The 23959-nt window shown below is 56.7% G+C and overlaps 1 protein-coding gene and 1 long non-coding RNA gene across 11 annotated transcripts in view; one reads left to right on the top strand and one right to left on the bottom strand.

The window, feature by feature from the left end:
* Positions 1–20228, top strand: part of GGA1 (golgi associated, gamma adaptin ear containing, ARF binding protein 1) — a 27328-nt gene extending 7100 nt beyond the window's left edge. For 4 of the 10 annotated variants that reach the window (XM_015150291.3, XM_028827739.2, XM_077949690.1 and 1 more), the window contains 15 exons: positions 1289–1364; positions 3121–3219; positions 4911–5034; positions 5483–5583; positions 6322–6402; positions 8273–8413; positions 8498–8579; positions 9920–10027; positions 10735–10887; positions 16068–16132; positions 16603–16775; positions 17566–17762; positions 18658–18827; positions 19065–19175; positions 19261–20228. In XM_015150291.3, coding sequence (XP_015005777.1) covers positions 1289–1364; positions 3121–3219; positions 4911–5034; positions 5483–5583; positions 6322–6402; positions 8273–8413; positions 8498–8579; positions 9920–10027; positions 10735–10887; positions 16068–16132; positions 16603–16775; positions 17566–17762; positions 18658–18827; positions 19065–19175; positions 19261–19371 — 1792 coding nt within the window. In that variant the 3' untranslated portion in view covers positions 19372–20228. Of the gene's footprint in view, positions 1–1288; positions 1414–3066; positions 3261–4879; positions 5035–5482; positions 5584–6321; positions 6403–8272; positions 8414–8497; positions 8580–9919; positions 10028–10734; positions 10888–16067; positions 16133–16602; positions 16776–17565; positions 17763–18657; positions 18828–19064; positions 19176–19260 lie in introns of all 10 variants that reach the window. The other 6 variants (XM_028827738.2, XM_077949688.1, XM_077949686.1 and 3 more) reach the window with 6 other exon arrangements.
* LOC144331679 (uncharacterized) overlaps positions 14864–23959 on the bottom strand; it is an 11428-nt gene continuing 2332 nt past the window's right edge. Inside the window, exons 2-3 of the long non-coding RNA XR_013399047.1 lie at positions 16305–16414; positions 14864–15838 (exon numbers count right to left, since the gene is read on the bottom strand). This is a non-coding gene — a long non-coding RNA (uncharacterized LOC144331679). The remainder of the gene's footprint in view (positions 15839–16304; positions 16415–23959) is intronic.

Genomic DNA, 23959 nt, shown 5'->3' with positions numbered 1-23959 from the left:
CTCAGCTACTTGGGAGGCTGAGGCAGGAGAATCACTTGAACCCGGGAAGCCGAGGTTGCAGTGAGTCGAGATTGCACCAGTGCACTCCAGTATGGTGACGGGGCGAGACTCCATCTCAAAAAAATAAATTAAATAAATGCCCATTCTTGGGCTGCCCCCAGACTCGACTCTCCAGTGAGGGGTTGGGAGTGGACAGTCTTTTTTTTTTTTTTTTTTTTTTGAGACAGAGTCTTGCTCTGTCGCCCAGGCTGGAGTGCAGTGGCGCCATCTCAGCTCACTGCAAGCTGTGCCTCCCAGGTTCATGCCGTTCTGCCTCAGGCTCCCGAGCAGCTGGGACTACAGGCACCCGCCACCATGCCTGGCTAATTTTTTTGTATGTTTTAGTAGAGACGAGGTTTCACCGTGTTAGCCAGGATGGTCTCGATCTCCTGACCTCATGATCTGCCCGCCTCGGCCTCCCAAAGTGCTGGGATTACAGGCGTGAGCCACCGCGCCTGGCCGGAAGTGGACATTCTTAGTGGCCTCCCTTGGTGATACTAAAGTTTCGGGACCACAGACAGTGGTATGTGTGTGCTTTGGAGTCATGTTGCTTGGGTATGAGTCCCGTCCCCTCTCTTAGCTGAGCAACCTTGGGTGAGTGGTTGTCTCCGAGAGTCAGTTTCTTCACACTTGAAGGAACTTCCCACGGTGAGGTGGGAATGACAGTGCTGCCTGCCTTATGCAGCTTAGGCAGGAAAGTGCATGTGAGCCTCCTCACACATGACCAGTTCAGCACATGTGAGCTCTTACCGTCGATGGCAATGGGTCTTTTACAGTCTGGTAGATGAATGTCACCACCTCCACCATGAAGCTGCTCTGATTTGCCACAACAGAACATCCTTTGCCATCTTGAGTTCCTGGGGAACTGTGTCAGCCCGTCTCTCGTGGCATATTGTACTTGTTTCTATGGCAAGCCAAGCCAAGGACGTGACACGTCAGAGTTCTTAGGCCAGCCCAGGAGCTGAGCTCACACCTTTTGAAGGTCCCCGCCTGCACTCTCTGCCTGGCCCCGCCTTGCCACAATCCCAGGCCGTATCTGATCTGGAGGGGGAGCTGGGCCTTTGCATATGCCTGCAGAAACCTTGGAGGGCCGAAGTCTCAGCGGCAGGCTGGAGTGGTGACCCTCCCCTAGGGTGACCAGGGCTCCTTGGAGGAGGGCTGCAGTCCCGGCGGGCTGGGGTCACGGCCCTCCCCTAGGGTGACCGGGACTCCATGGCGACTCTGGCTCTGTGTTGTTCCTCCCACCCAGGCCTCCACTCGCCACCCGACTGCTGGCCCACAAGATCCAGTCCCCGCAGGAGTGGGAGGCGATCCAGGCCTTGACGGTGAGAAGGGGAGAGACCACCATCCGTCCCCGGCCATGTGATGACACCAAGGGAGGCCAAGACTGAAGTTCTTGGGGTCCATAAGGCTCTTCAGAGCCCAAGAGAGTTGTGCTAAGATGGCCCAGGATAGAGGTCCGGGCCCGCCCCAAGGGTCCCACCACAGCCAGCAGGCTGGCCTCCCACCGCAGCAGCCATACACATAGGCCTCTTGCTGAGCAAAGGCCCTCTACGGTCATCTGGTCCAGGGGTTCCTTGCTTCAGCTGCACATCGGCTGCCTTTCAAGGAAGCGTATTTAACACATGGAATCAGGGCTCCACCCAGACCTGCCAAGGCCACACTCCTGGAGTATCTGCATCCAGAGATCTGCACGTTTGTAAAGCTAAGGGGTGGCGCTTGGGCTCAGGCCTGAGGTTTCGCATCTGTTCAATAGCAGAGGAGAGAGGGGTGTACGTCTGTGGCCTCCAGCATGGGCCACATACCAACCCACCATAAAGCAAAGCTGATTTTAAGTGGTGGTAGAGAAACAGTTTCTCTCTTTTTTTTTTTTTTTTTTTTTTGACGTGGAGTCTTACTCTCGCCCAGGCTGGAATGCAGTGGCGTGATTTTGGCTCACTGCAAGCTCCTCCTCCTGGGTTCACGCCTTTCTCCTGCCTCAGCCTCCCTAGTAGCTGGGACTACAGGCACCCGCCACCTCGCCCAGCTAGTTTTTTGTATTTTTTTTAGTAGAGACGGGGTTTCACAGTGTTAGCCAGGATGGTCTCGATCTCTTGACCTCGTGATCCACCCGTCTCTGCCTCCCAAAGTGCTGGGATTACAGGTTTAAGCCACCGCGCCCAGCCAACAGTTTCTCTTTTAGTACTTATGTGTTTAATTGGGTGCAGTGGCTTATACCTGTAATTTCAGCACTTTGGGAGGCAAAGGCAGGAGGCTTGCCTGAGGCAAGGAGTTCAAAGCTACAGTGAGCTATGATTGTGCCACTGTACTCCAGCCTGGACAACAGAGTGAGACCCTGTCTCTAAATAATAATCGTTATTGTTATATATTTGTTTTAACATTTTTTCTTGAGTATAACTAGTCCTATGATTTCATAGATATACCTTAGGATGAGGCCAAGGTAGATGTTGCTCATATAAGGTTTTTTTAAAAAAGGAAAAATAGGCCAGGCACAGTGGCTCACGCCTGTAATACCAGCACTTTGGGAGGCCGAGGCGGGTGGATCACCTGAGGTCAGGAGTTCGAGATCAGCCTGACCAACATGGAGAAACCCCGTGTCTACTAAAAATACAAAATTAGACAGGAGTGGTGGCGGGTGCCTATAATCTCAGCCACTCGGGAGGCTGAGGCAGGAGAATCACTTGAACTCAGGAGGCAGATGTTACAGTGAGCCGAGATCATGCCATTGCATTCCAGCCTGGACAACAAGAGTAAAACTCTGTCTCAAAAAAAAAAAAGGAAAAATAGTAAGAAAATAATGTACAGTTGGTACTCAGATGTGGGGCCTAAGCTATGAACGGGACTAGAGCATCGCTACAGGTTGGGCATTGCTGGGCACTGCAGGTCACCTGACCCTATCTCCCAAGGGGGTGATGATCAATCCCAGAGGCCGCTGTGACTCAGAATCTTCCATCCTCACAAGCCGTTCCCTCCCTTCTGAATGCCCACCCATGGGCTTCTGGCCCCTGGCCAAGGCTTGGGAGGGAGGCTGTGGCCTCTGATGCTCCTGGGCGTCCCCTCCCATCCCCCATCCCTGCACAGGTGCTGGAAACATGCATGAAGAGCTGCGGCAAGCGGTTCCACGACGAAGTGGGCAAGTTCCGCTTTCTCAACGAGCTCATCAAGGTCGTGTCTCCCAAGGTTGGTGCCCCCAGCCCAAACTCAGACTTGCCCTATCAGATGTGGGGAGAGGAAAGGGGACCTTCAGACTGTGGAACGACTTTTCCAGGGAGCCTCCTGCTGGGGTGTCACCTCAGCCCCCCATTAGAACTCAGACATAGGACAAACACAGATCCCCTCATACTTGGTTCTGGGACAGCCTGGGTCTCAGAGGAGTGTTTCCAGGCTGGCCAGGGGCGGGGCAGCCATGGAACTGCCCGGTGCTTAGGGAGAAATGATCCCAGGGAATACGTACAGCCGACAGATGGCTGTATGTGTCAGCAATCTCTGGCCTGAAATCACTCCCTGTGGACTTGGCCATAGCACCCTACCTGGTCTCTGGCAGGTTTCCCTGTCCCCACCACACAAGAGCACCCTCCCTGGACCTCAGCATCCAAGGCCACAGACCTGAGTGATGGAGCCTGCTGGCTCCAGATGGGCCATCATCCCCAGCTCAGCCCAAGGAATCTTCCCACAGACCGTGAACATTTCTTTTTTTTAAAGTTTTTTGGAGACAGAGTCTTCCTTTGTCACCCAGGTTGGAGTGCAGTGGCACGGTCTCTGCTCACCATAACCTCCGCCTCCTGGGTTCAAGCAATTCTCCTGCCTCAGCCTCCCAAGTAGCTGGGATTACAGGCGCACGCCACCATGCCCTGCTAATTTTTTATATTTTTAGTAGAGATGGGGTTTCACCATGTTGGCCAGGCTGGTCTAGAACTCCGGACCCCGTGATCCGCCTGCCGTGGCCTCCCAAAGTGCTGGAACTACAGGCATGAGCCACCATGCCCGGCCTACCTACCAGAAACTTTTTTTTTTTTTGGACAAGGAGTTTCACTCTTGTCACCCAGGCTGGAGTGTAATGGCACGATTTCAGCTCACTGCACCCTCCACCTCCCGGATTTGAGCTGTTCTCCTGCCTCATCCTCCCGAGTAGCTGCAATTATAGGCGCCCACCACCACGCCCAGCTAATTTTGTATTTTCAGTAGAGGCAGGGTTTCACCATATTGGTCAGCTGGTCTTGAACTCCTGACCTCATGATCCACCCGCGTTGGCCTCCCACAGTGCTGGGATTACAGACGTGAGCCACCGCCTCCGGCCTACTGTGAACATTTCTCAAGCTGTTTGAGTGACAGCCCACCCCCTTGGCCCTTCTTTGCTCAGACCCATCCTTTGACCAGAGCTACTGAATGGCCCATATGGCCTCCCATTCTCCTCCCAAGAGGGGACTCTGGTGTGAGAGCCACTTTCCCCAGCCCAGTTTGCTGGTAGGAAATGGGGAGTAGGCCCAGGGCCTCCCAGTTCCACCCTCACCCCTCCCTGGGCAGCCTGGAGGCCTCTGGCTCCTCCTTCCTGGGATGTCAAGGCTAAGTTCCCAGAGCCAACCATGAGCAGGCCTGTCCCTCATGTCAGTTCTGCATCCTCACCATGGTGCCACCCAGCAGGTGGGGAAACAGACACTGAGGGCTGACCCAGCTAATAAGTGGCAGGGGTAGTAGGTGAACTCAGTCTACCTCAGGCTGGTTGGGTGGGGCTGTGAGGACCCTGTAGGCCAGAGGGCTTCCCGGGGAGTCCTGCCTCGAGTCCTGGGGAGGCAGTAGGGTGTGGACAGGGCTTGAGGCTGAAGTGAGTGGGGCCGGGCAGTATCAAAGGCCTCCCTACTGTGTCCCTGAAGTATCTGGGCTCTCGGACATCGGAGAAGGTGAAAAACAAGATCTTGGAGCTCCTCTACAGCTGGACAGTGGGCCTGCCCGAGGAGGTGAAAATCGCAGAGGCCTACCAGATGCTAAAGAAGCAGGGTAAGGCACACAGAGGGTGGGGGGGTGACCAGGGCCTGCCCTCCCCTCCCCCACCATGAGCTGGGGCTCCAGCAGCTTCAGGGGCTTCTGAGCCAGCAAGGTCATGGGTCTGTCCTTTAACTCCTGGAGAACATACAGCTAGTGTGGCCTTCTGTGCTCTGCCCGAGGCTAGCTTGGGTGGAAAGAAGGTGAGTTCGAATCAAGCTTCCCCTCAAAGAGTGGTCTCCAGGGAGTAGCCTCAAAATATGGGTCCCCAAACCATCTCCCCCAGGCAATTTTGATGGAGTAGGTAGGAGCAGGCCCAGGCCACCAAGAGTCCAGAGCCAGCGTGCTGGCAACAGACTGACCTCCCTCTTCTGTCCTGCCCTTGCCTGCCCCCGTCCCCGTGTCACCCCTACCCCTGGGCCTGGGACATATTGACAGCCTTTCTGACACTCATCTAATCCAGGAATTGTGAAGTCCGACCCCAAGCTTCCAGATGACACTACCTTTCCCCTTCCTCCTCCACGGCCCAAGAATGTGATCTTTGAAGATGAGGAGAAATCCAAGGTGAGACTCCAAGGAGGCACACTGGGGACTCCAAGCCCAGGTTGGGGTCCATGGGTTCTGGCCCCTAGCTGCTCTGGCATCAGCTGTTGGAACAGAGGCACACACTGAGCCCAGGCATCGTTGTGGATGGTGGGTGCTGTTTACTGGGCACTTGATGTGTGCTGAGTGTGTCCCATACAGCATCCCCGCGTTTAATAAATAGGAGTGTGTCTAGTGTCCCTGGAGTTTGTTTGAGGGCATTTCATAGGTTGATCAGGAGTTTACATATCTCTACGTATTTTGACCTTTTCAATAAGAATTTTACTAATTTTTTGTTAATGTTAATAAAATTAAAACTTGTGGGTGAAAAATTAAACAGCCCAGGAGGAGGTAAGATTAAAATAAAGAGGTTAAAGTTAAAGCTCCCCTCTCCCCAGTCCCAGCCCTAGCGCTGGAGGGTATCTACTGCTAAGGCTCTCGTACGTTGTCCCAGAAAGGTTCTCAGCCATGGGGATATAAGGAGCAGCATTTGTTGATTACTTATTTCTGCCAGGCGCTGTGATGTGCACCTTACACGCAGTGTCTCCACTGGCCTGTGGCCACCCTATCAGATGTCAATAAATTCTCACCATTTCACAGAGAGCTTAAGTAACTTATTCATGTCCCACAGGCAGGAAGCGGGGAGCCATCATGTGACTCCAGTCTTCTGACCCCTGGCCCAGGTGTTGCCCTCACGGTCACATCCCTCTGTCTCTGCAGATGCTGGCCCGCCTGCTGAAGAGCTCCCATCCCGAAGACCTCCGCGCAGCCAATAAGCTCATCAAAGAGATGGTGCAGGAGGTAGCAGCTGAGCCTATAGCACAGGGAGGAGGCGGGATGGGGGTATTGAGCTGGGCCACCGAGATGGGACTGTATGTGTCTTCACGTGGAAGGAGCCCTGCAGTGACCCAGGGCTGGCACAGCAGAGAAGCTGATGGCTGGGCGACCAGGGTGTGCAGGGAAGGATTCCTGGCAGCCTGGGTGACTTGCTCTGGATGGGCCTTTGGGAGGCTGGCTACCTCTTTGTCAAAAGTTAGAAACGAATTAGGCCTTAGTGTATTTTTAAAAATACATAAATATATGTAAGTATGTATATGTGTATGTATATGAGGAGATTTCTTTTGAGACAGGGACTCACTCTCTTGCCCAGGCGGGAGCACAGTGGCATGATCATGGCTCATTGCAGCCTCAACCTCCTGGGCTCAAGCAGTCCTCCTACCTCAGCCTCCCAGGCCTCTGGCACTAAATACATGTGCCACCACACCTGTATAATTTTTGTATTCTTGGCCGGGCGCGGTGGCTCAAGCCTGTAATCCCAGCACTTTGGGAGGCCGAGACGGGCGGATCACAAGGTCAGGAGATCGAGACCATCGTGGCGAACCCGGTGAAACCCCGTCTCTACTAAAAAATACAAAAAACTAGCCGGGCGAGGTGGCGGGCGCCTGTAGTCCCAGCTACTCGGGAGGCTGAGGCAGGAGAATGGCTTGAACCCGGGAGGCGGAGCTTGCAGTGAGCTGAGATCCGGCCACTGCACTCCAGCCTGGGTGACAGAGCGAGACCCCGTCTCAAAAAAAAAAAAAAAAAAAAAAAAAAAAAAAAAAAAATTTTTGTATTCTCTTTTTTGTGGAGAAGGGGTTTTGCCATGTTGCCCAGGCTGGTCTGGAACTCCTGGGCTCGAGCAATCTGCCTGCCTTGGCCTCCCAAAGTGCTGGGATTACAGGCATGGCCAAATGTTTAATTTTTAAGTAAATATACATATGTTGCCTGGGTGCCTGCTGAAACTTTTTTTTTTAATTGAGACAGGATCTCATTCTGGAGTGCAGTGGCACGATCATGGCTCACTGCAGCCTTGACCTCCTGGGCTCAAGCCATCCTCCCACCTCAACCTCCCGAGTAGCTGGGACCAAAGGCACATGCTCCAACACCCAGCTAATTTTATTTTTTGTAGAGACAGCGTCTCCCTTTGTTGCCCAAGCTAGTCTCGAACTCCTGGACTCAATGTCCCTCCCATCTCAGACTCCCAAAGTGCTGAACAAAAAGTTTCAAAACTGGATGTGGTGGCTCATGTCTGTAATCCCAGCACTTTGGAGGCCAAGGTGGGAGGACGGCATGAGGCCACCTTTCACTCTGCAAAGGAGGGGCACGCACAGTAAGCAAAGGGGCAGGGGAAAGCCAGGCCACTCCCGACAGCAGCCTTTAAAGGCACGGGCTCCCCCATCTGCCAGGCACCAACACTGGAAGGGTCTTCGTGCTCGTTTCTAGGCTGTACCTGATGACCACAGAGGTCCCCTTCCACTGTAAAGTACAGGAACCTCCTTTGAAAGGGCAAACACAAGGAGGGCAGGAGTCACTGAGAACCACAGTGGAGGTGTAGGGCCCTGGGCCTTCAGAAGCACCTGGTGAGGGGCTTGGAAACCCAGGTTCCTGGGCCATCTTGGGAGATCCTGATGAGCTTGTGCAGAGGCCTGGACACTGGGGGCTTCTTGGACCACAGTGCCCTTCCTGGGCATGAGGGGCTTCTGGCAGGGCCTGCTAGAGCCCCACCCGGAGTCTGATCCCACAGTCACCCAGCTGTCAACCCAGATCCCAGCACACACTCTCTCAAGTGGCAGGGGGCGGTGCCTTGTCCAGGCCAAAGGTTCTCAGGGGCCCTTGGCCAATGTGTCCCCAGGACCAGAAGCGGATGGAGAAGATCTCGAAGCGGGTGAATGCCATCGAGGAGGTGAACAACAATGTGAAACTGCTCACAGAGATGGTGATGAGCCACAGCCAGGGCGGCACAGCAGCCGGCAGCAGCGAGGACCTCATGAAGGTGCACCTGCCTCCCTGACTCCCCCACTCCCCGCCCACTCCACAGCCCACGCAGACCCTGACCCGCCCACCCTGCTGCCCTCAGGAACTGTACCAGCGCTGTGAGCGGATGCGGCCCACGCTCTTCCGACTAGCCAGCGACACAGAGGACAATGATGAGGCCTTAGGTGAGCCCGGGGCAGGTGCTGAGGTCAGGTCCCCCACTCTCTCTCCATCTCCTGCCCCGACCTCCCCCAGGCCTGCTAAGTATCTGCAGTTGGAAGGAGCCACCACCAGGGGGCCCCCCTTCTCCAGCACCGACCCTGGGTTTTTCCACTCTGAGGACACAGAGGGGCCGCCCCGCAGTTGAGAGGCCCTGTGGGCCAGCCCCCTTAACAGGCACCTCATTTACTGCCTGCAGCTGCACAGGAGGCAGAACCATCCCCTTTTCACAACTGGGGCTAAGGGAGGAAAATGACTTGCCCAGATCACAGAGCAGAACCGTGGCAGAGCCGGGGGAGACGGAGGGCCATCTGCCCCTAGACCTTCCTCCCTGGTGAGGGCGAATGGAAGCTAAGAGTGCATCCCACGGCCCTGGGCAATTCCAGACCTGAGCCTGAAGGCTTCTGCCAGGGCCACATACCAGGTTCTTTTCCTTGATCTCTGCCCACGTGTCAACCTAGGCCACTTGGGCTGCAGTCTGGGTACCATCCACTCCCTCGTTAAGCAGGAGCCCCACCCAAAAGGCTCACTGCCCAGATTGCCCCACACCCTGGCACCCGGGCAGGCAGTGTTGCTGAGGGCCTCATTGGTGCCAGGCACTGTTCTAGGCCCTCAGGAATCTGGCACTGACCAAAGTTTGCAAAAGGCCAGGTACGGTGGTTCACACCTGTAATCCCAGCACTTTGGGAGGCCAAGGTGGGAGGATTGCTTTAGGCCAGGAGTTCAAGACCAGCCTGGGCAACATAGACCCAGTCTCTATTTCAAATATATTTGTATTTAAAAAAAAAAAAAAAAAAAAAGGTTGACAAAAGCTTCCTTGTGGTAGTTTAGCGAGAGGAGACAGACAATAACCAAGTCCATGAGCACCGACAGTTTGTCACGGTGGTGAGTGACATGGAGGAAGGGAAGCAGGGAAGGGATGAGGTAGTGCAGGAGGGGTTTAGGACAGGCCGCCCTGAGGTGATCCTTGGGTGAAGACCTGAAGGCAATAAGGGATGAAGCTGTGCAGAGATCCGGGGCAGCCAGAGAGCACAGCTGGAGTGGAGGCCTGGAGGCGGGAGCAGGCCCAGTATGTTAAGACAGCCCAAACAGTATGGCAGGGAGCGAATGAGGGGAGGGTGGGAGATGAGACCAGGGAGGTAGCGGAGGGCCAGAGCCTCAGCAGACAAGATGGGCTGTTCCCCTGCCCCTGCCCCTACCCCTTCCGCTCACACACAGGCTGTGATGGATGTGGGGTCCTCGTCTCCTGCCGCCCAGAGGCCCCCACAGTCCTTCAGCCTGGCCTCTCCCCTCCTGCCTGTTCCAGCGGAGATCCTGCAGGCCAATGACAACCTCACCCAGGTGATCAACCTATATAAGCAGCTGGTGCGGGGTGAGGAGGTCAACGGTGATGCCACAGCCGGCTCCATCCCTGGTGAGAAAGTGGGGCAGGAGAGCTGGGAGGGCACCCATCAGGCTGGAGGGGCACAGAGAGTGCAGGGTGGTGTGCTGTTCTCAGAGCTGCTGGAATAACTGCCAGGGTGACCCTGGCCCCTTAAGATGGGAAGGCCCCAGTGAGGGAGCTGGGGGTGAAGTCTGTGCCAAGCCTGCAGCTGTGGGGGAAGAATCTGGATGCTGCGGGGGGAGCTGAGGGTTTGGTGAGGACAGTCAGAAGAAGGCTTTCTTTGACAAATCTGGCACCTGTTGTATAGGGCTGGATGACACCCCCGAGGCTTTATTTATCAGAAAGTGGGAGGGGGTTTAGGAAAGTAAACATTACAGACTCAGTTCTAATAAGGGTAAGATAGGAGCCTTGGGGGGTCACAAAAGGGGTTAGAATTGGTTCTGTTAGGGAGAAGTGGGGATGGAGGCGCCACACGGAAGCAGCCAAGTTTCAGCAGGGCCTTAAGGATGGGTAGCAGTTTGCCCAGTAGAGCTAAGAAGGAAATACATTCTGGACAGAAGTACCAACATATGCCAAAGAGAGGTCCTGTTGAGCAGCTTCCAGGCAGGGGCTGGTGTGGCCAGAGGCAGGAGGCTGGTGATAAAGCATCAGGGTTAGGTGCTGCTCCCCCGCAACCCGTGGGCTCCAAAAAACACGTGTACACCCAGGACTTGCCAGCCTCTTCTTTCCCACCCCAGGGAGCACCTCAGCCCTGCTGGATCTCTCAGGCCTGGATCTCCCGCCTGCGGCCACCACCTACCCAGCCATGCCCACCCGCCCTGGCGAGCAGGCCAGCCCCAAGCAGCCCAGTGCCTCAGTTTCCCTGCTTGACGACGAGCTCATGTCTCTGGGTGAGGAAGGGGCCAGGCCTGGAGGAGGGCGGGCTCAGCAGCAGATGGGGCATGATCCCAGGGCGCACTCACAGCTAGCGGAATACCAGCACCATGTACCCCAGGTGTCAATCCTGTGGGGCACGTGGATGAGCATTAGGCCCACTTCACAACGGAGGAAACTGAGGCTCGGGGAAGTTAGGAGCTTGTGCGAGGCCACACAGCCAGAGGGTGAGGCTGGCAGCCTCTAAGCCAGCCTCAGATAAGCTAACCAGCATTCAGGCTCTGGCAGCCTGGGGGGAAACCAGGGGATTTCCCTGCAACAGGTTAGAGCCTGGAATTGGGAACTGTCTGGGCAAAAGTTCAGCAGTTTCTTCATCCACCAAGAGGAAAGGGAGGGTTCCACAGCACCCAGAGGCTCCAGAGAAACTAGCCAGAGCATGAGGGACTCGGTGATCCAAGTTGGTCCAGGGCCAGGCCTGCTGTTACTCCCGGGCAGGCTCAGGCTCACCCCGGGGAAGCAGCAAAGCGGTCCCAGCTGCCCAAACCACGTTTGGGTTTCAAGCTGCTCTCAGGGCAGCAGCCCTATCCGAGACCTGAGATCAGAAGAGCCTCCTCTTGAGAGCCACTGAAGGGATGAAGAGCAGAAGTGTTAGGGCCCATCAAAGGAATCCTCAGGGATGTGTTGGAAGCCAAGAGTCAGACTGTGGTCTCCTGAGCCAGTTCTGAAGCAAAAACCAGACCCGAAGGCCTTGAAGAAGTTATGGGGGCCCGGGGTGTCCTGGGCGGGGTCTGCCTGGGTTCCAGGAGTGCTCCCTTAGGTGGTGCCCACTACTGCATTCTGTCGTGTGTTAGGTGGTCCTGTCTTAGGTGACCCTGTGTTAGGTGGCCCTGCCTTAGGTGACCCTGTCTTAGGTGGTCCTGTCTTAGGTGACCCTGTCTTAGGTGGTCCTGCCTTAGGTGACCCTGTCTTAGGTGGCCCTGTCTTAGGTGACCCTCGCAGTCTCCGCAGGCAGGCACCGTTAATAGCTCCACTGCACGGCGATGAGGAAATGGCAGCACAGAAAGGCATGGTGGAGGCCGGGTGCGGGGGCTCACACCTGTCATCCCAGTACTTTGGGAGGCCAAAGCCGGCGGATCACGAGGTCAGGAGATCGAGACCATCCTGGCTAACATGGTGAAACCCCATCTCTACTAAAAATACAAAAAAATTAGCCGGGCGTGGTGGCAGGCACCTGTAGTCCCAGTTACTCAGGAGGCTGAGGCAGGAGAATGGCGTGAACCCAGGTGGCGGAGCTTGCAGTGAGCCGAGATCATGCCACTGCACTCCAGCCTGGGCGACAGAGCGAGACTCCGTCTCAAAAAAAAAAAAAAGAAGAAAGGCGCGGTGGCTCACGCTTGTAATCCCAGCACTTTGGGAGGCCGAGGCGGAGGGATCACTTGAGGTCAGGAGTTTGAAACTAGCCTGGCCAACATGGTGAAACCCCGTCTCTATTAAAAATACAAAATTAGGCCGGGCGTGGTGGCTCAAGCCTGTAATCCCAGCACTTTGGGAGGCCGAGACGGGCAGATCACAAGGTCAGGAGATCAAGACCATCCTGGCTAACACAGTGAAACCCCCGTCTCTACTAAAAAATACAAAAAAATTAGCCAGGCGAGGTGGCAGGTGCCTGTAGTCCCAGCTGCTCGGGAGGCTGAGGCAGGAGAATGGCGTGAACCTGGGAGGCGGAGCTTGCAGTGAGCCCAGATCACGCCACTGCACTCCAGCCTGGGCAACAGACCAAGACTCCATCTCAAAAAAAAAAAAAAAAAAAAAAATTAGCTGGGCGTGGTGGCACATGCTTGTAATCCCAGCTACTGGAGAGGCTGAGGCAGGAAAATTGCTTGAACTGGGGAGGCGGAGGTTACAGTGAGCTGAGATGGCGCCACTGCACTCCAGCCTGGGTGACAGAGCAAGGCTGCATCTCACCAAAAAACAGAAAAGGAAAGGCTGGGTGACTTGTGCAGAAAGGACTCCAGGACTTGAGCTGGGCCCTGATCCTGAAGCCACACTCTGAGCTGCTGGGCTGCTCTAACTCATTGTTCATAAGCAAGGAAAGGGAAGTGAGGACCCGGAGTGTGGAGGGAGAGCTGAAGCAGAAGGAGAGCTGAGGGGAAAGGAGGCCCAGTTGTGAGCTCCCTTTGTGAACCCAGCAGCCAGCATCCTCCCTGAAGCCGCTTACAAGCCCCATGCAGCTGCCCCCTCTTCATTCAGAGCCAAGGGTGACTGCAGGGAGAAGACCTTTACCCCGTTCTACAGAGAACAGGGTAAAGGTCAAGGGACAGGAACACTCATGCAAGATTTATCTTCTCCTGTGGAGCCAGCCCTGGGCAGCAGCTACCTGAGGGGCAGCGGTAGGGAAGTACTGCAGGGCCACCAGCCCCCAGCCAGCAGCTGCAGCAACACCTCTACGGGAGAAGCGAGGTGCGACCGCACTTCCTGTCCCCACACTGCACTGGCACAGTCCTCAGCTACCAGCTTCCTTCTGGTTTCTTCTCAGAGGCAAAGCATGGGGACACAGGAGCCAGAAGTGCCAGGGCAACCTGCAGCCTGGGCCTGGGGAATGGAGGAGGCCCTGGGGCCACACAGGGGGCTGGTCCTCACTCTTCTTCATGGCAGGGGTGGGAGACAGGTTCCTGTCCGTCAAGGAGGGTGTTCAGGCAGCCTTAACCTCCCCCGTCTCAAGCGCGCCTCCCATCTCAGGCTCCTGAGTAGTTGGGACTACAGGTATGTGCTGCCACGCCCAGTTAATTTATTTTTTGTAGACACAGGGTTTCACCTGTGTTGGCCAGGCTGGTATTGCACTCCTGGCCTCAAGTGATCCACCCACCTCGGCTTCCAAAAATGCTGGGATGACAGGCATGAGCCGCTGCACCCACCTCTTTTTGGTTTTGAGATGGGAGTCTCACTGTATTGCTCAGGCTGGTCTCAAACTTCTGGCCTCGACTAATCCTCCCATTTCAGCCTCTCAAGTAGATGGGACCAGAGGCACTGGCTAATTTTTTTTCCTTTTATTCTTTTTTTTTTTTTTTTTTTTTTTGAGACAGAGTCTCGCTCTATCGCTCAGGCTGGAGTGTAGTGGCGTGATCGCGGCTCACTGCAACTTCTGCTTCCCAGGTTTGTGCCATTCTCCTGCCTCAGCCTCCCTAGTAGAAGGGACTACAGGCACCTGCCACCACACCCGGCTAAATTTTTTTTTTCTTTTTTTTTTTTTTTTTTTTTTGGACGGAGTCTCGCTCTGTCGCCCAGGCTGGAGTGCAGTGGCCGGATCTCAGCTCACTGCAAGCTCCGCCTCCCGGGTTCACGCCATTCTCCTGCCTCAGCCTCCCGAGTAGCTGGGACTACAGGCGCCCGCCACCGCGCCCGGCTAGTTTTTTGTATTTTTTAGTAGAGACGGGGTTTCACCGTGTTAGCCAGGATGGTCTCGATCTCCTGACCTCGTGATCCACCCGTCTCGGCCTCCCAAAGCGCTGGGATTACAGGCTTGAGCCACCGCGCCCGGCCTTTTTTTCTTTTTTGAGACGGAGTCTCGCTCTGTCGCCCAGGCTGGAGTGCAGTGGCCGGATCTCGGCTCACTGCAAGCTCCGCCTCCCGGGTTTACGCCATTCTCCTGCCTCAGCCTCCTGAGTAGCTGGGACTACAGGTGCCCGCCACCTCGCCCGGCTAGTTTTTTTGTATTTTTTAGTAGAGACGGGGTTTCACCATGTTAGCCAGGATGGCCTCGATCTCCTGACCTCTTGATCCGCCCGTCTCAGCCTCCCAAAGTGCTGGGATTACGGGATTGAGTCACTGCGCCCGGCCTTTTTTTTTTTTTTTTTTTTTTTTTTTTTTCAGTGGAGACGGGGTTTCACCATGTTAGCCAGGATGGTCTCAATCTCCTGACCTCATGATCCGCCCGCCTCGGCCTCCCAAAGTGCTGGGATTACAGGTGTGAGCCACCACACCCGGCTATTTTCCTTTTATTCTTTAGAAATAGAGTCTCTGTGCTGCCTGGGCTTATCTCAAACCCCAGCTTCGGCTTCCCAAATAGCTGCGATTACAGACATTAGCCACTGCACCTGGCTGGTGTCTGCATTTTACAGCAGAGGCTGTCACCCCCCAAGATCACACAGCCAAGTGGCAGAGTTCTGTTCAAATGCTTGTAGTCAGGCCATGCTCTGTCCGAGTCCAGACTCCGCCACTTTCCAGCTGCGTGTTGTCGGGCAGGTTATTTACCAAGTCTGAGTCCATTTTCTTACCCCTAAAAGAGGGCTGAGAAGCTCACCCCTACCTTTGAAGGTTGTTTGAGGATTAAGCAAGACCAGCATCTGAAGGGCCTGACGCATCTAGAGCATCATCAATGTACTTTATCTCTGGCCTCTTAAGAAATGCATCTAGAAGATACCCAACTGTCACAGCTTCCTGGTACCTTTGCCTTGCCTGTCAGGTAGCACTTCGGTTTGGACCTCATGTTTTCAGGATTTGCTAGAAACAAGATCCCTTATCTTCTCTAGGTCAGATCTGGGGTGAACTTGGCGGACAGTATTCCAGGGCAGGCAGAGGTCAGGCTGGCTGGTGACCTGCTACCTCCTTCCCATCGGCAGCTAGTTCCAGGGCCATCCACAGGGCCTCCCAGCCCTCCATAGTACCAGTGAGCCTCACTGGCATGTGCCAGGGCCAACAGTGTCTTAAGCGTCACCCCCAGTCCAGCCCTGTCCTCGTATTCTTGGAGACACTGTGGCTTAGCCAGCACGGTGCCTAGCCCATGGTCATGCAGCAGGCGTCCCTCGAGTGGACCAGTGGTGGGCACAGAGCTGCTCTCTGCTTGCCTGGATGCATGAGGAGAGGAACCTCTTCTCCCTGCAGCCCAGCCCTGTTCTCTGCTGCCAGATGACAAGTGAAGATGAAAGTCCTGATGTCTGTTGTCTGTGTGCACAGTAGCTTTGGAGTGGCCTGGCCAGGAAGAGGGGAAGCGTGTGTGGGGTCAGCACAAGGGGCTGCTGGGATCTTGGTTTCTAGTTCTGCTCTGCTGCTGGTTCCCTCTGAGAGTGTGAGTTTCTCCCCTCTGTGCCGAGCGTCAGAAAGGGGCAGGGAGCCCCACGCCAGCACACATGGCCCCTCGGCTGTCTAGCGTCTGCAGGGTCAGCCCAGGTCCTTCACCTCTCTCCTGCTTTCCCCTCAGGCCTCAGTGACCCCACACCCCCTTCAGGCCTGAGCCTGGATGGTACCGGATGGAACAGCTTCCAGGTAGGAGGGGACTACAAACTAGCCTGGCCTGTCCCAGTCCCAGGGTCAGGGCAGCTGGGACAAGCAGCCTGGGGAAACTGAAAGGATGGGTGGGCTCTGCTCAAGGGCCCAGGACCAGGGGGTGGTCCAGGGACCTGGAGGCACCCACCCAGGGTAGAGGGCCTCTCCTTACCTCCAGCTGTGTCTTCACCACGTCTCAGCCTTGGGGCTGCAGCCCAGCCTTTAGGATTGGGATTGAGATGGGCACTCCCTCTTCCTTTCCCTTGAGGGTGACGGAGGCCCCTGGAATATAGAACTTCAACCAGACCCAGCCACCCTGCATCATGGACACGGGTGGTCTGGGGTCCTCACCTCTGTGACTGCTTTCCCAGATGTCATTTGCAGGGAGGACACTGAGCCTCAGGGCAGGATCAGGTGATGCTGACACCTCTCTAGACAGCCCCACCCCACCTGCATCCTTTTCCCCACAGTCGTCGGATGCCACTGAGCCCCCAGCCCCTGCTCTGGCCCAGGCCCCCAGTATGGAAAGCAGACCCCCAGCGCAGACATCCCTGCCAGCAAGCAGCGGTCTGGACGACCTAGACCTCCTGGGGAAGACCCTCCTGCAGCAGTCGCTGCCCCCGGAGTCCCAGCAAGTGCGGTGGTGAGGGCCCACCATGGCTGGCATGGGGTGGGGAGCACTTCCTGTTCCCACAAACCAGCAGCTTCTCCTGGGCTTGTCCAGGCCCAGCAGGGAGAGGCTCGTTGCTGTCTTATTCTATAAGCAGCAGATGCCAAGCACTGCACCTGCTTCTGGAAACACAGCAGTGCCCAAGGCAGACCTGGGCCCAGCTCACAGAGCACAGTTTATGAGACCTAGGCCCACTGGCCTGGCCTCCCCTCAGGCTTTCCCAGCTCCCTTGAGAAAGGCCCAGAAGGCCAGCAGAAGGGAGGACACTGGGCTGGAGTGAGCAGGTGGGGTACAGGGGGTAGGGAGAACAAGAGCTGCTCCTTCTAAAGGTAAGAAGACCCAAGGCCAGAGAGACAGCCATGTGTCAGGGACAGAGCCAGGAAGCCCAGCCTTTCCTGTGCCCCTGATCTCTCCATCACCAAAGAATCACTTCGTTTTCTTTTTTTGAGAGGGAGTCTCACCCTGTCCCAGGCTGGAGTGCAGTGGCATGATCTCGGCTCACTGCAACCTCCATCTCCCAAACTCAAGCGGTTCTCCTACATCAGCCTCCTGAGTAGCTGGGACCACAGGTGCGCGCTACCACACCCAGCTAGTTTTTTGTATTTTTTATAGAGACTGGGTTTTGCCATGTTGCCCAGGCTGGTCTCAAACTCCTTAGCTCAAGTGATCTGCCCGCCTCAGCCTCCAAAAGTATTGGAATTACAGGCGTGAGCCACCACGCCTGGCCAAGAATCCCTTCTTAATGCACTGTCCCCCCATTAAGGGAGAAGCAGCAGCCAGCCCCCCGGCTCACACTCCGGGACCTGCAGAATAAGAGCAGCAGCTGCAGCTCCCCCAGCTCCAGCGCCACCAGCCTTCTCCACACCGTGTCCCCAGAGCCCCCCAAGCCTCCGCAGCAGCCCATACCAACCGAGCTCTCACTGGCCAGCATCACTGTGCCCCTGGAGTCCATCAAGCCCAGTGAGTAGGGCTGGGGCAGGCTGGGCTGGGCTGGGCCAGCTTGCTGCCCTGTCAGGAGCTCTGTCTGGGGAAGCTGGTGGGAAAGCGGGGCTCCCCTGGCTCTGCCACTGGCCAACCAGTGGGGAGCTCTGAACAAGGCCCTGCCCTTCCCAGGAGTTAGTTTCCTTATCTGCCTCAGAGTAATCAGAGGACTGCTGTACAAACTCCAGGTTTATACAAGCAAGAAGACCTCTAGGGAATGGACTCTGGGGCTTTCCCTCCCCAGGAAGGCAGGGCTTAGGACACAGAGAGGTTTGGGGTCTCCCCCAAATTTCAGAACTGAACCATGATAAAGACCCAGATCCAAGGCTGGGCTTTTCCAGCCCCGGAGCCGTAGCGGGACCGTGGCCCAGCCCCAGGCCCCGAGCAGACACATGAGGCCTGGTGGTCCTCAGATTGCCCTCTATGAGCTCCCTGTGACCAAAGACACTACCCCCGCAGTGTCTCCCAGCAGTGGGCAGAGCTGGCCCTTTCACCAGTAGGAGAACCCTGAGCTCAGAGAAGGGGAGTGACTGCCGTGAGGTCACACAGCGTGAGCCTCACCCTCGCCCAGAGTCCCTCACCCCAGGACTCCAGGCAGCAGCCACACAGCATTGGGGGAACCTGGGCTGTGATTCAGCTCTGGGGTGGGTGTCCTGCCTTCACTATCAGACTGGGGGTTCACCTGCCCTCTCTGGGCACCGCTCTGCGCCCCTGGCTGCACTGCCGCCCATGGTCCAGGTAAGGCCCCAAGGGAGGGCTTTGCTCTTGTAGCCAGTATAGCAATCAGCTCCTGAGGTGAGCCAGGTGGGGGCTGGGGGCTGAGCGAATGTGCTCCAGCTCAGCTGTCCCATCTCCCTCCCACCTTCTCCCACAGGCAGCATCCTGCCCGTGACTGTGTATGACCAGCACGGCTTCCGCGTCCTCTTCCATTTTGCCCGTGACCCATTGCCAGGGCGCTCCGACGTGCTGGTGGTGGTAGTTTCCATGCTGAGCACCGCCCCCCAGCCCATCCGCAACATCGTGTTCCAGTCAGCTGTCCCCAAGGTGACAAGCCAAACAGGGCATGCTTCTGTCCTCTCAAGGCAGGGTGACATGGAGCTGGGTGGGGAGCCACCTGTCAGGGGACAGGTCTCCCTCCCTTGTTGCGTGTTCAGGGGGTAGAAGGGACCAGAAGGACTGAACCCCAGGACCCCCGGAGGGGAGCTGGCAGGCTGGGCCTGGTTCCTTGGAGCAGGGCAAGCAGCCAGGGCTAGCTGTGCCCATCCTGCTGTCTGCCTGCAGGTTATGAAGGTGAAGCTGCAGCCACCCTCCGGCACGGAGCTGCCAGCGTTTAACCCCATAGTCCACCCCTCAGCAATCACCCAAGTCCTGCTGCTTGCCAACCCCCAGAAGGTAAGGCGCCCCGAGGCGGTGCTGCAGGGTGGAGGCGGCCACTCCTCCTCCTCTGACCCCTCTGCCTTTGCCACCTCTTCCCCAGGAGAAGGTTCGCCTCCGCTACAAGCTCACCTTCACCATGGGCGACCAGACCTACAACGAGATGGGGGACGTGGACCAGTTCCCCGCACCCGAAACCTGGGGGAGCCTCTAGAACAGAGAGGGGCTGGGGAGAGGAAGGGGCAGAGGGACCGGTCACTGTCCAGCCTGGAGGGAGGCAGTGGTGGCCAAGGACACCCTTTGTTGCCCATGGCCATTCACCCCCAGGCCTGGTGCTTCTCCCCACACCCTTGTAGCCCTCAAGTGACTCTTCCCCCTCCTGCTCAGCCCTGCCCCTGCTGAGCCAAACCCAGTAGGAGGCTGGGCCTGGGTTTGCGCCACTGGGGTCTCCATCACCGGGACCTGGAGAGGGAGGGGCTGTGTAGCCTTGGAAGAACTTGGGGTCATGGGGAGGAAGCACAGCTGTCGGGGAAGGGCCAGGACCTCAGGCCCAGCCCCAACTCCAGCTGGGGTGGGGTCTTCCCTGCCTGTGTCTTATGCCTTATGGGAAGGCCCAGCCATAACTCGGGGGCCATGCTGGAGCTGGGGACCAGCTCAGGCCTCCTCCATAGGAACCCAGTGACTGGGGGGTGACGCCTACACCCCCAGCTGTTTGCACTCTGGTGTGTGGTTTGACTCTGCTTTTCTTCCGGATTGGCCCTATGGTCACAGCCACAGGGGACCAGGCTGGGGGAACCTCACCTGGCCCCTACTCCTCCTGGGGGTCTCCCTTTGCCATTGGGCCTCCTGAGGGACTGTGGGGGCTCAAGGGTAATGCCCGAGGCCATGGCCCCAGTGAGGGGCTGTGGGGCGCCTAGAGTTCTCAGTGTGTCTCCTTCATTCATTGGCCTCTGCTGGGGCCTCCTATGGGTGTCTCACGTCTGTCTATCCATCTGTCCGTGGTCAGAAGTGGGGTCAGTGTGTGAGTGAGAGCAGGAGTATTTATGAAAATAAAACGTCGTTTTTCCTGGACCACCTGCTCTCGTGGCCCTTTGGAGGTTGAGGGAGACGGGAGGGGTTGAGTTCGAGGTCCCCAGGGCTGCCCTGTAGACCTCTCCACTTCCATCTTTGGAGGTCCGGCCGTGGGCCCCCTCCCCACCGCCCCCAGGCCCTGCACCGGAAGAGGCCCTGCAAAGGGGCCTGTGGCCAGTGCTGAGTCATCAGAGAGGGCGCTGGGCTGTGGCGGACCAGGACCGTCCCAGCTGGAAGTGGGTGACCGCCAGGGCCTGGCAGGAGCCCCAGCTGCTACAGACACTGAGGGGGAGGCCCCTGGCTGCTCACGACTTCCTCCTGCTGTGCTCAGCCCTCCACACAACCTCCATGCTGCAGCACCCCGGAGGGAAGTCCAAGCCCAGCTTCTCCCTCTCCCCAGACGTCGCTCCCTTGCCCAGCACCAATCGCAGTTTGTTTCAGAGCCGACCCGGGGACCCTGAGCTGGGCCCCTGCCACTCCCAGCGGCAGCTCTCCCCGACATAGTGCTATCAGAGTTTTCCCCAACCAGGAGGCTGGGGTCCAAGCTTGGGCGTGGCTTCGAGGCCACACAGCTGGGAGAGCCCTCCAGCGAGGGGGCGCAGGTCCAGGCAGATGGGCCCCGCTGTGTGGGAGGCCAGCCCCGCGTGTGGCTCTGCAGGAAAGTGTTCCCTGCTCAGATGAGGCGGGGGAGACTGCCCACGGTTTCTCCTGAACTGACGAGCCCATACTAGACCCTGGGAAGTCCCTCATTTAAGAAGCCATTTTCACTTTGTCTAATCTAGTGTTTCCCAATCAGAACTTGGCCGCTGAACCCTTCTCCTTAGATATGGTTGTGACATGCTGGAGAATTGCCCAGCACACCCGTCTCCCAGCCTGTACTCTCCTTAACACTCATCAGCAAGCAAGGGGCCCCTCTCTGCTGGGCCCACACTGGAAGCACAGGCTGAGAGCTCCTCCATGTCCACCTGACTGCTGAGGGGACAAGAGGCATTAGCTGCGCCCTGCGGGAGCCTCCTATCAATCCCTACAGTGGGACTCCCACCCTGGCACAGCCCTCCAGACAGATGTCTGGCCCCTGGAGGCTTCCAGACACCCTGTCCCAGCCACGTGGCCTCGTTCCTGTTCCCCTCCCCTACCCTGCAGGACTCACACTTGTGATGTCTCCTGAAGATAACTCAGGTTGGAAATTTATTCTACCTGAAATGAAACCATATCACCTGCAGCATCCACCTGGGGTGCTGGAGTCCCACCTCCAGCACAGTCTCATTACTGGCCATGGCAGGGAGGACTACAGGTTGGCGTGGGGAACAGGTGGGACTGTGAGCTGGGAGTCTGGGGGCTGGTTCTGGCTGGGTCACTGGCTTTCTGTGTGATTTTGAGGAAGGTGCTTTCCTTTCTGGAAGAGGGGAGAGGGACTCAATGAGCTATAAGGTCCCTCTGAGGAGTCCTTGGGCAAAGGAGCCAGGCTGTCAGCTTTGGAGGGACCCAGGATGTTGTTCCGGGGATGGGGAGGTGGGGTCCCTTCAGCCTTTGGACCTTCTCCCTTGCCTCGTCCTTAACCCAGCCATCCTGCCAGTCATGCCAGTGTTTCCTGAGCAGCCCTTGGGCCAGCCCCTATCCTAAGAGTTCACAAGCTGGCAAGGACTTGGGAGCTAGTGTGGCACCCTGAGAGTGAAGACATGAGGTACCACAGAAGCCCTGCATCTGTCTGAGAGTCTGGGGTGGGTTTAACCAGAGGAGAGGACCCTGGGCCTCCACTTCCCCAAATACCGTGTTGCTGCACAGAGGTCCGGGCCACTACACCCTGCAGTCTCAGGGGCTGGGATGCAGTGCACTGGGGAGGCGTGTGCTCTGTCTCTTGAAGGGTGACCCCCAGTGCTATGCCAAGACCAGTGGGACTTCCCAGATCTCGAAGCCACACTTCCATTTCTGTTGGTTTGGCCGAGGCAGCAGTTAATTTTGGTTTTCAGCAACCGCAGCACACTCTTTGTTTATGGCAGCCAGGAGAAGTGGTAAGGGCCTGGGAGCCTGGGAGCCTGCTCCTGCCTAGTCAGTTTTTTTGTTGTTATCGTTGTTGTTTTTATGGAGTTTTGCTCTTGTTGCCCAGGCTGGAGTGCAATGGCACAATCTTGGCTCACTGCAACCTCTGCCTCCTGAGTTCAAGCGATTCTCCTGCCTCAGCCTCCCAAGTAGCTGGGATTACAGGCATGCACCACCACATCCTGCTAATTTTGTATTTTTAGTAGAGACAGGGTTTCTCCATGTTGGTCAGGCTAACTCCTGACCTAAGGTGATCCACCTGCCTTGGCCTCCCAAAGTGCTGGGATTACAGGTGTGAGCCACCGCACCCGGGCCCCAGTCAGTTTTTTGGGGTTTTGTTTGTTTGTTTGAGGCAAGGTCTCTGTCACCCAGGCTGGAGGGCAGTGTTGTAAAAGCAGCTTCCTGCAGCCCTGACCTCCTGGGCTCAGCCAATCCTACCCTCTTAGCCTCCTGAGTAGCTGGGACCACAGGTGCATGCCACCACGCCCAGCTAATATTTTTATTTTTTGTATAAACGGAGTTTTGCCAGGTTGCCCGGGCTGGTCTAGAACTCCTGGACTCAAGCGATCCACCCGCCTCAGCCTCCCAGTGTTGTGGTGAGCCACTGTGCCTGGTCTGCCTGGTCTCTCGACATACCCCCTCCCCCAGTATCTTTGGGCCTCCCAACCAGGGCACTGGCCTAGCAAGGCAGGCAAGAGGAGCCCCCAGACCTAGTACAACGCTAGACCTGATGCCTGTAGCCTCCCGCATTAGGCCTCTGAACTGCCCTGTGAAATGGGAAGTGAGGCTCAGAGAAGTCACACATTAGGGGCTGAGCCTGGGCCAGCAGTCTTGAAGTGTCTACCAGGATGGAACATTGCCCCCTACCTCCCAAGTCCTCCCCCTAGCCTCTGTCGGGCTGTCCTCTGGAGCTGGGCTAAGGGTACACACTCCTCCAGGGCTATCGCGATTAAAATGGAGTCCTCAGGCCTTAGGGCCACCCCAGGACTTCCTGGAAAGTCCTTTGGGCTTGGGGAAGGAGGTGAGGGAGTTTTTAGAGCCCCACAGATCTCACTATGCCCCAGCTGCTCTGGGTGGAAGTCCACACAGAGGGCAGCACCGCGGGATGCTACAAACAGGCAATTTGTCGAAGTGTCTAAAATAGGATGTTTTTGCTCCTGCAACCCCTACTACCGACCCCTGCTACCACCACCACTCAGCTGCTGACCTCCCTGCCCACATCCTGCTCAAGCCTTACCAGCACACGCTACCCAGACTGTCCCAGGCTTTTGCAGACAAATCTGCACAGAGGCTGCCGGGCCCTCAAAGCAACCACAGGGGTTAAGGCGGAGCCAGCATTTCTGGAGCTCCCAGGCGATGCTTCTGGGTCTGGCACAGCAGGAGAGCCCTTGTGGGCTTAGGAGACTGTCGGATCTGCTTCCTAACTTGGCCTCTACCACTTTCCCAGCTGGGGACCTTAGGCCAGGTGCCTTGGGTTATTCACCTGTAAAATGGGGACAGTGATAACAGCCTCATGGGAGGATATGCCATAGCCCATGACAAAAAGTCCCATTGTCCCAAGGCAGCTAGACACACACGGGTCGCTGGGGCGGCAGGAATGGGGGTAAGGGGTCTTTCCATTCCTGACTTGGCAAGCTGAATAATGATGGTAACAAGAAACAGCACAAGGCACTTTATAAGCATCTTGCATC

This window comes from Macaca mulatta, chromosome 10 (genome assembly GCF_049350105.2).
Source record: "Macaca mulatta isolate MMU2019108-1 chromosome 10, T2T-MMU8v2.0, whole genome shotgun sequence".
Taxonomy (NCBI): domain Eukaryota; kingdom Metazoa; phylum Chordata; class Mammalia; order Primates; family Cercopithecidae; genus Macaca; species Macaca mulatta.
The sequence above is the reverse complement of the archived record's forward strand: the minus strand, read 5'-3'. Positions and strand labels throughout refer to the sequence as shown.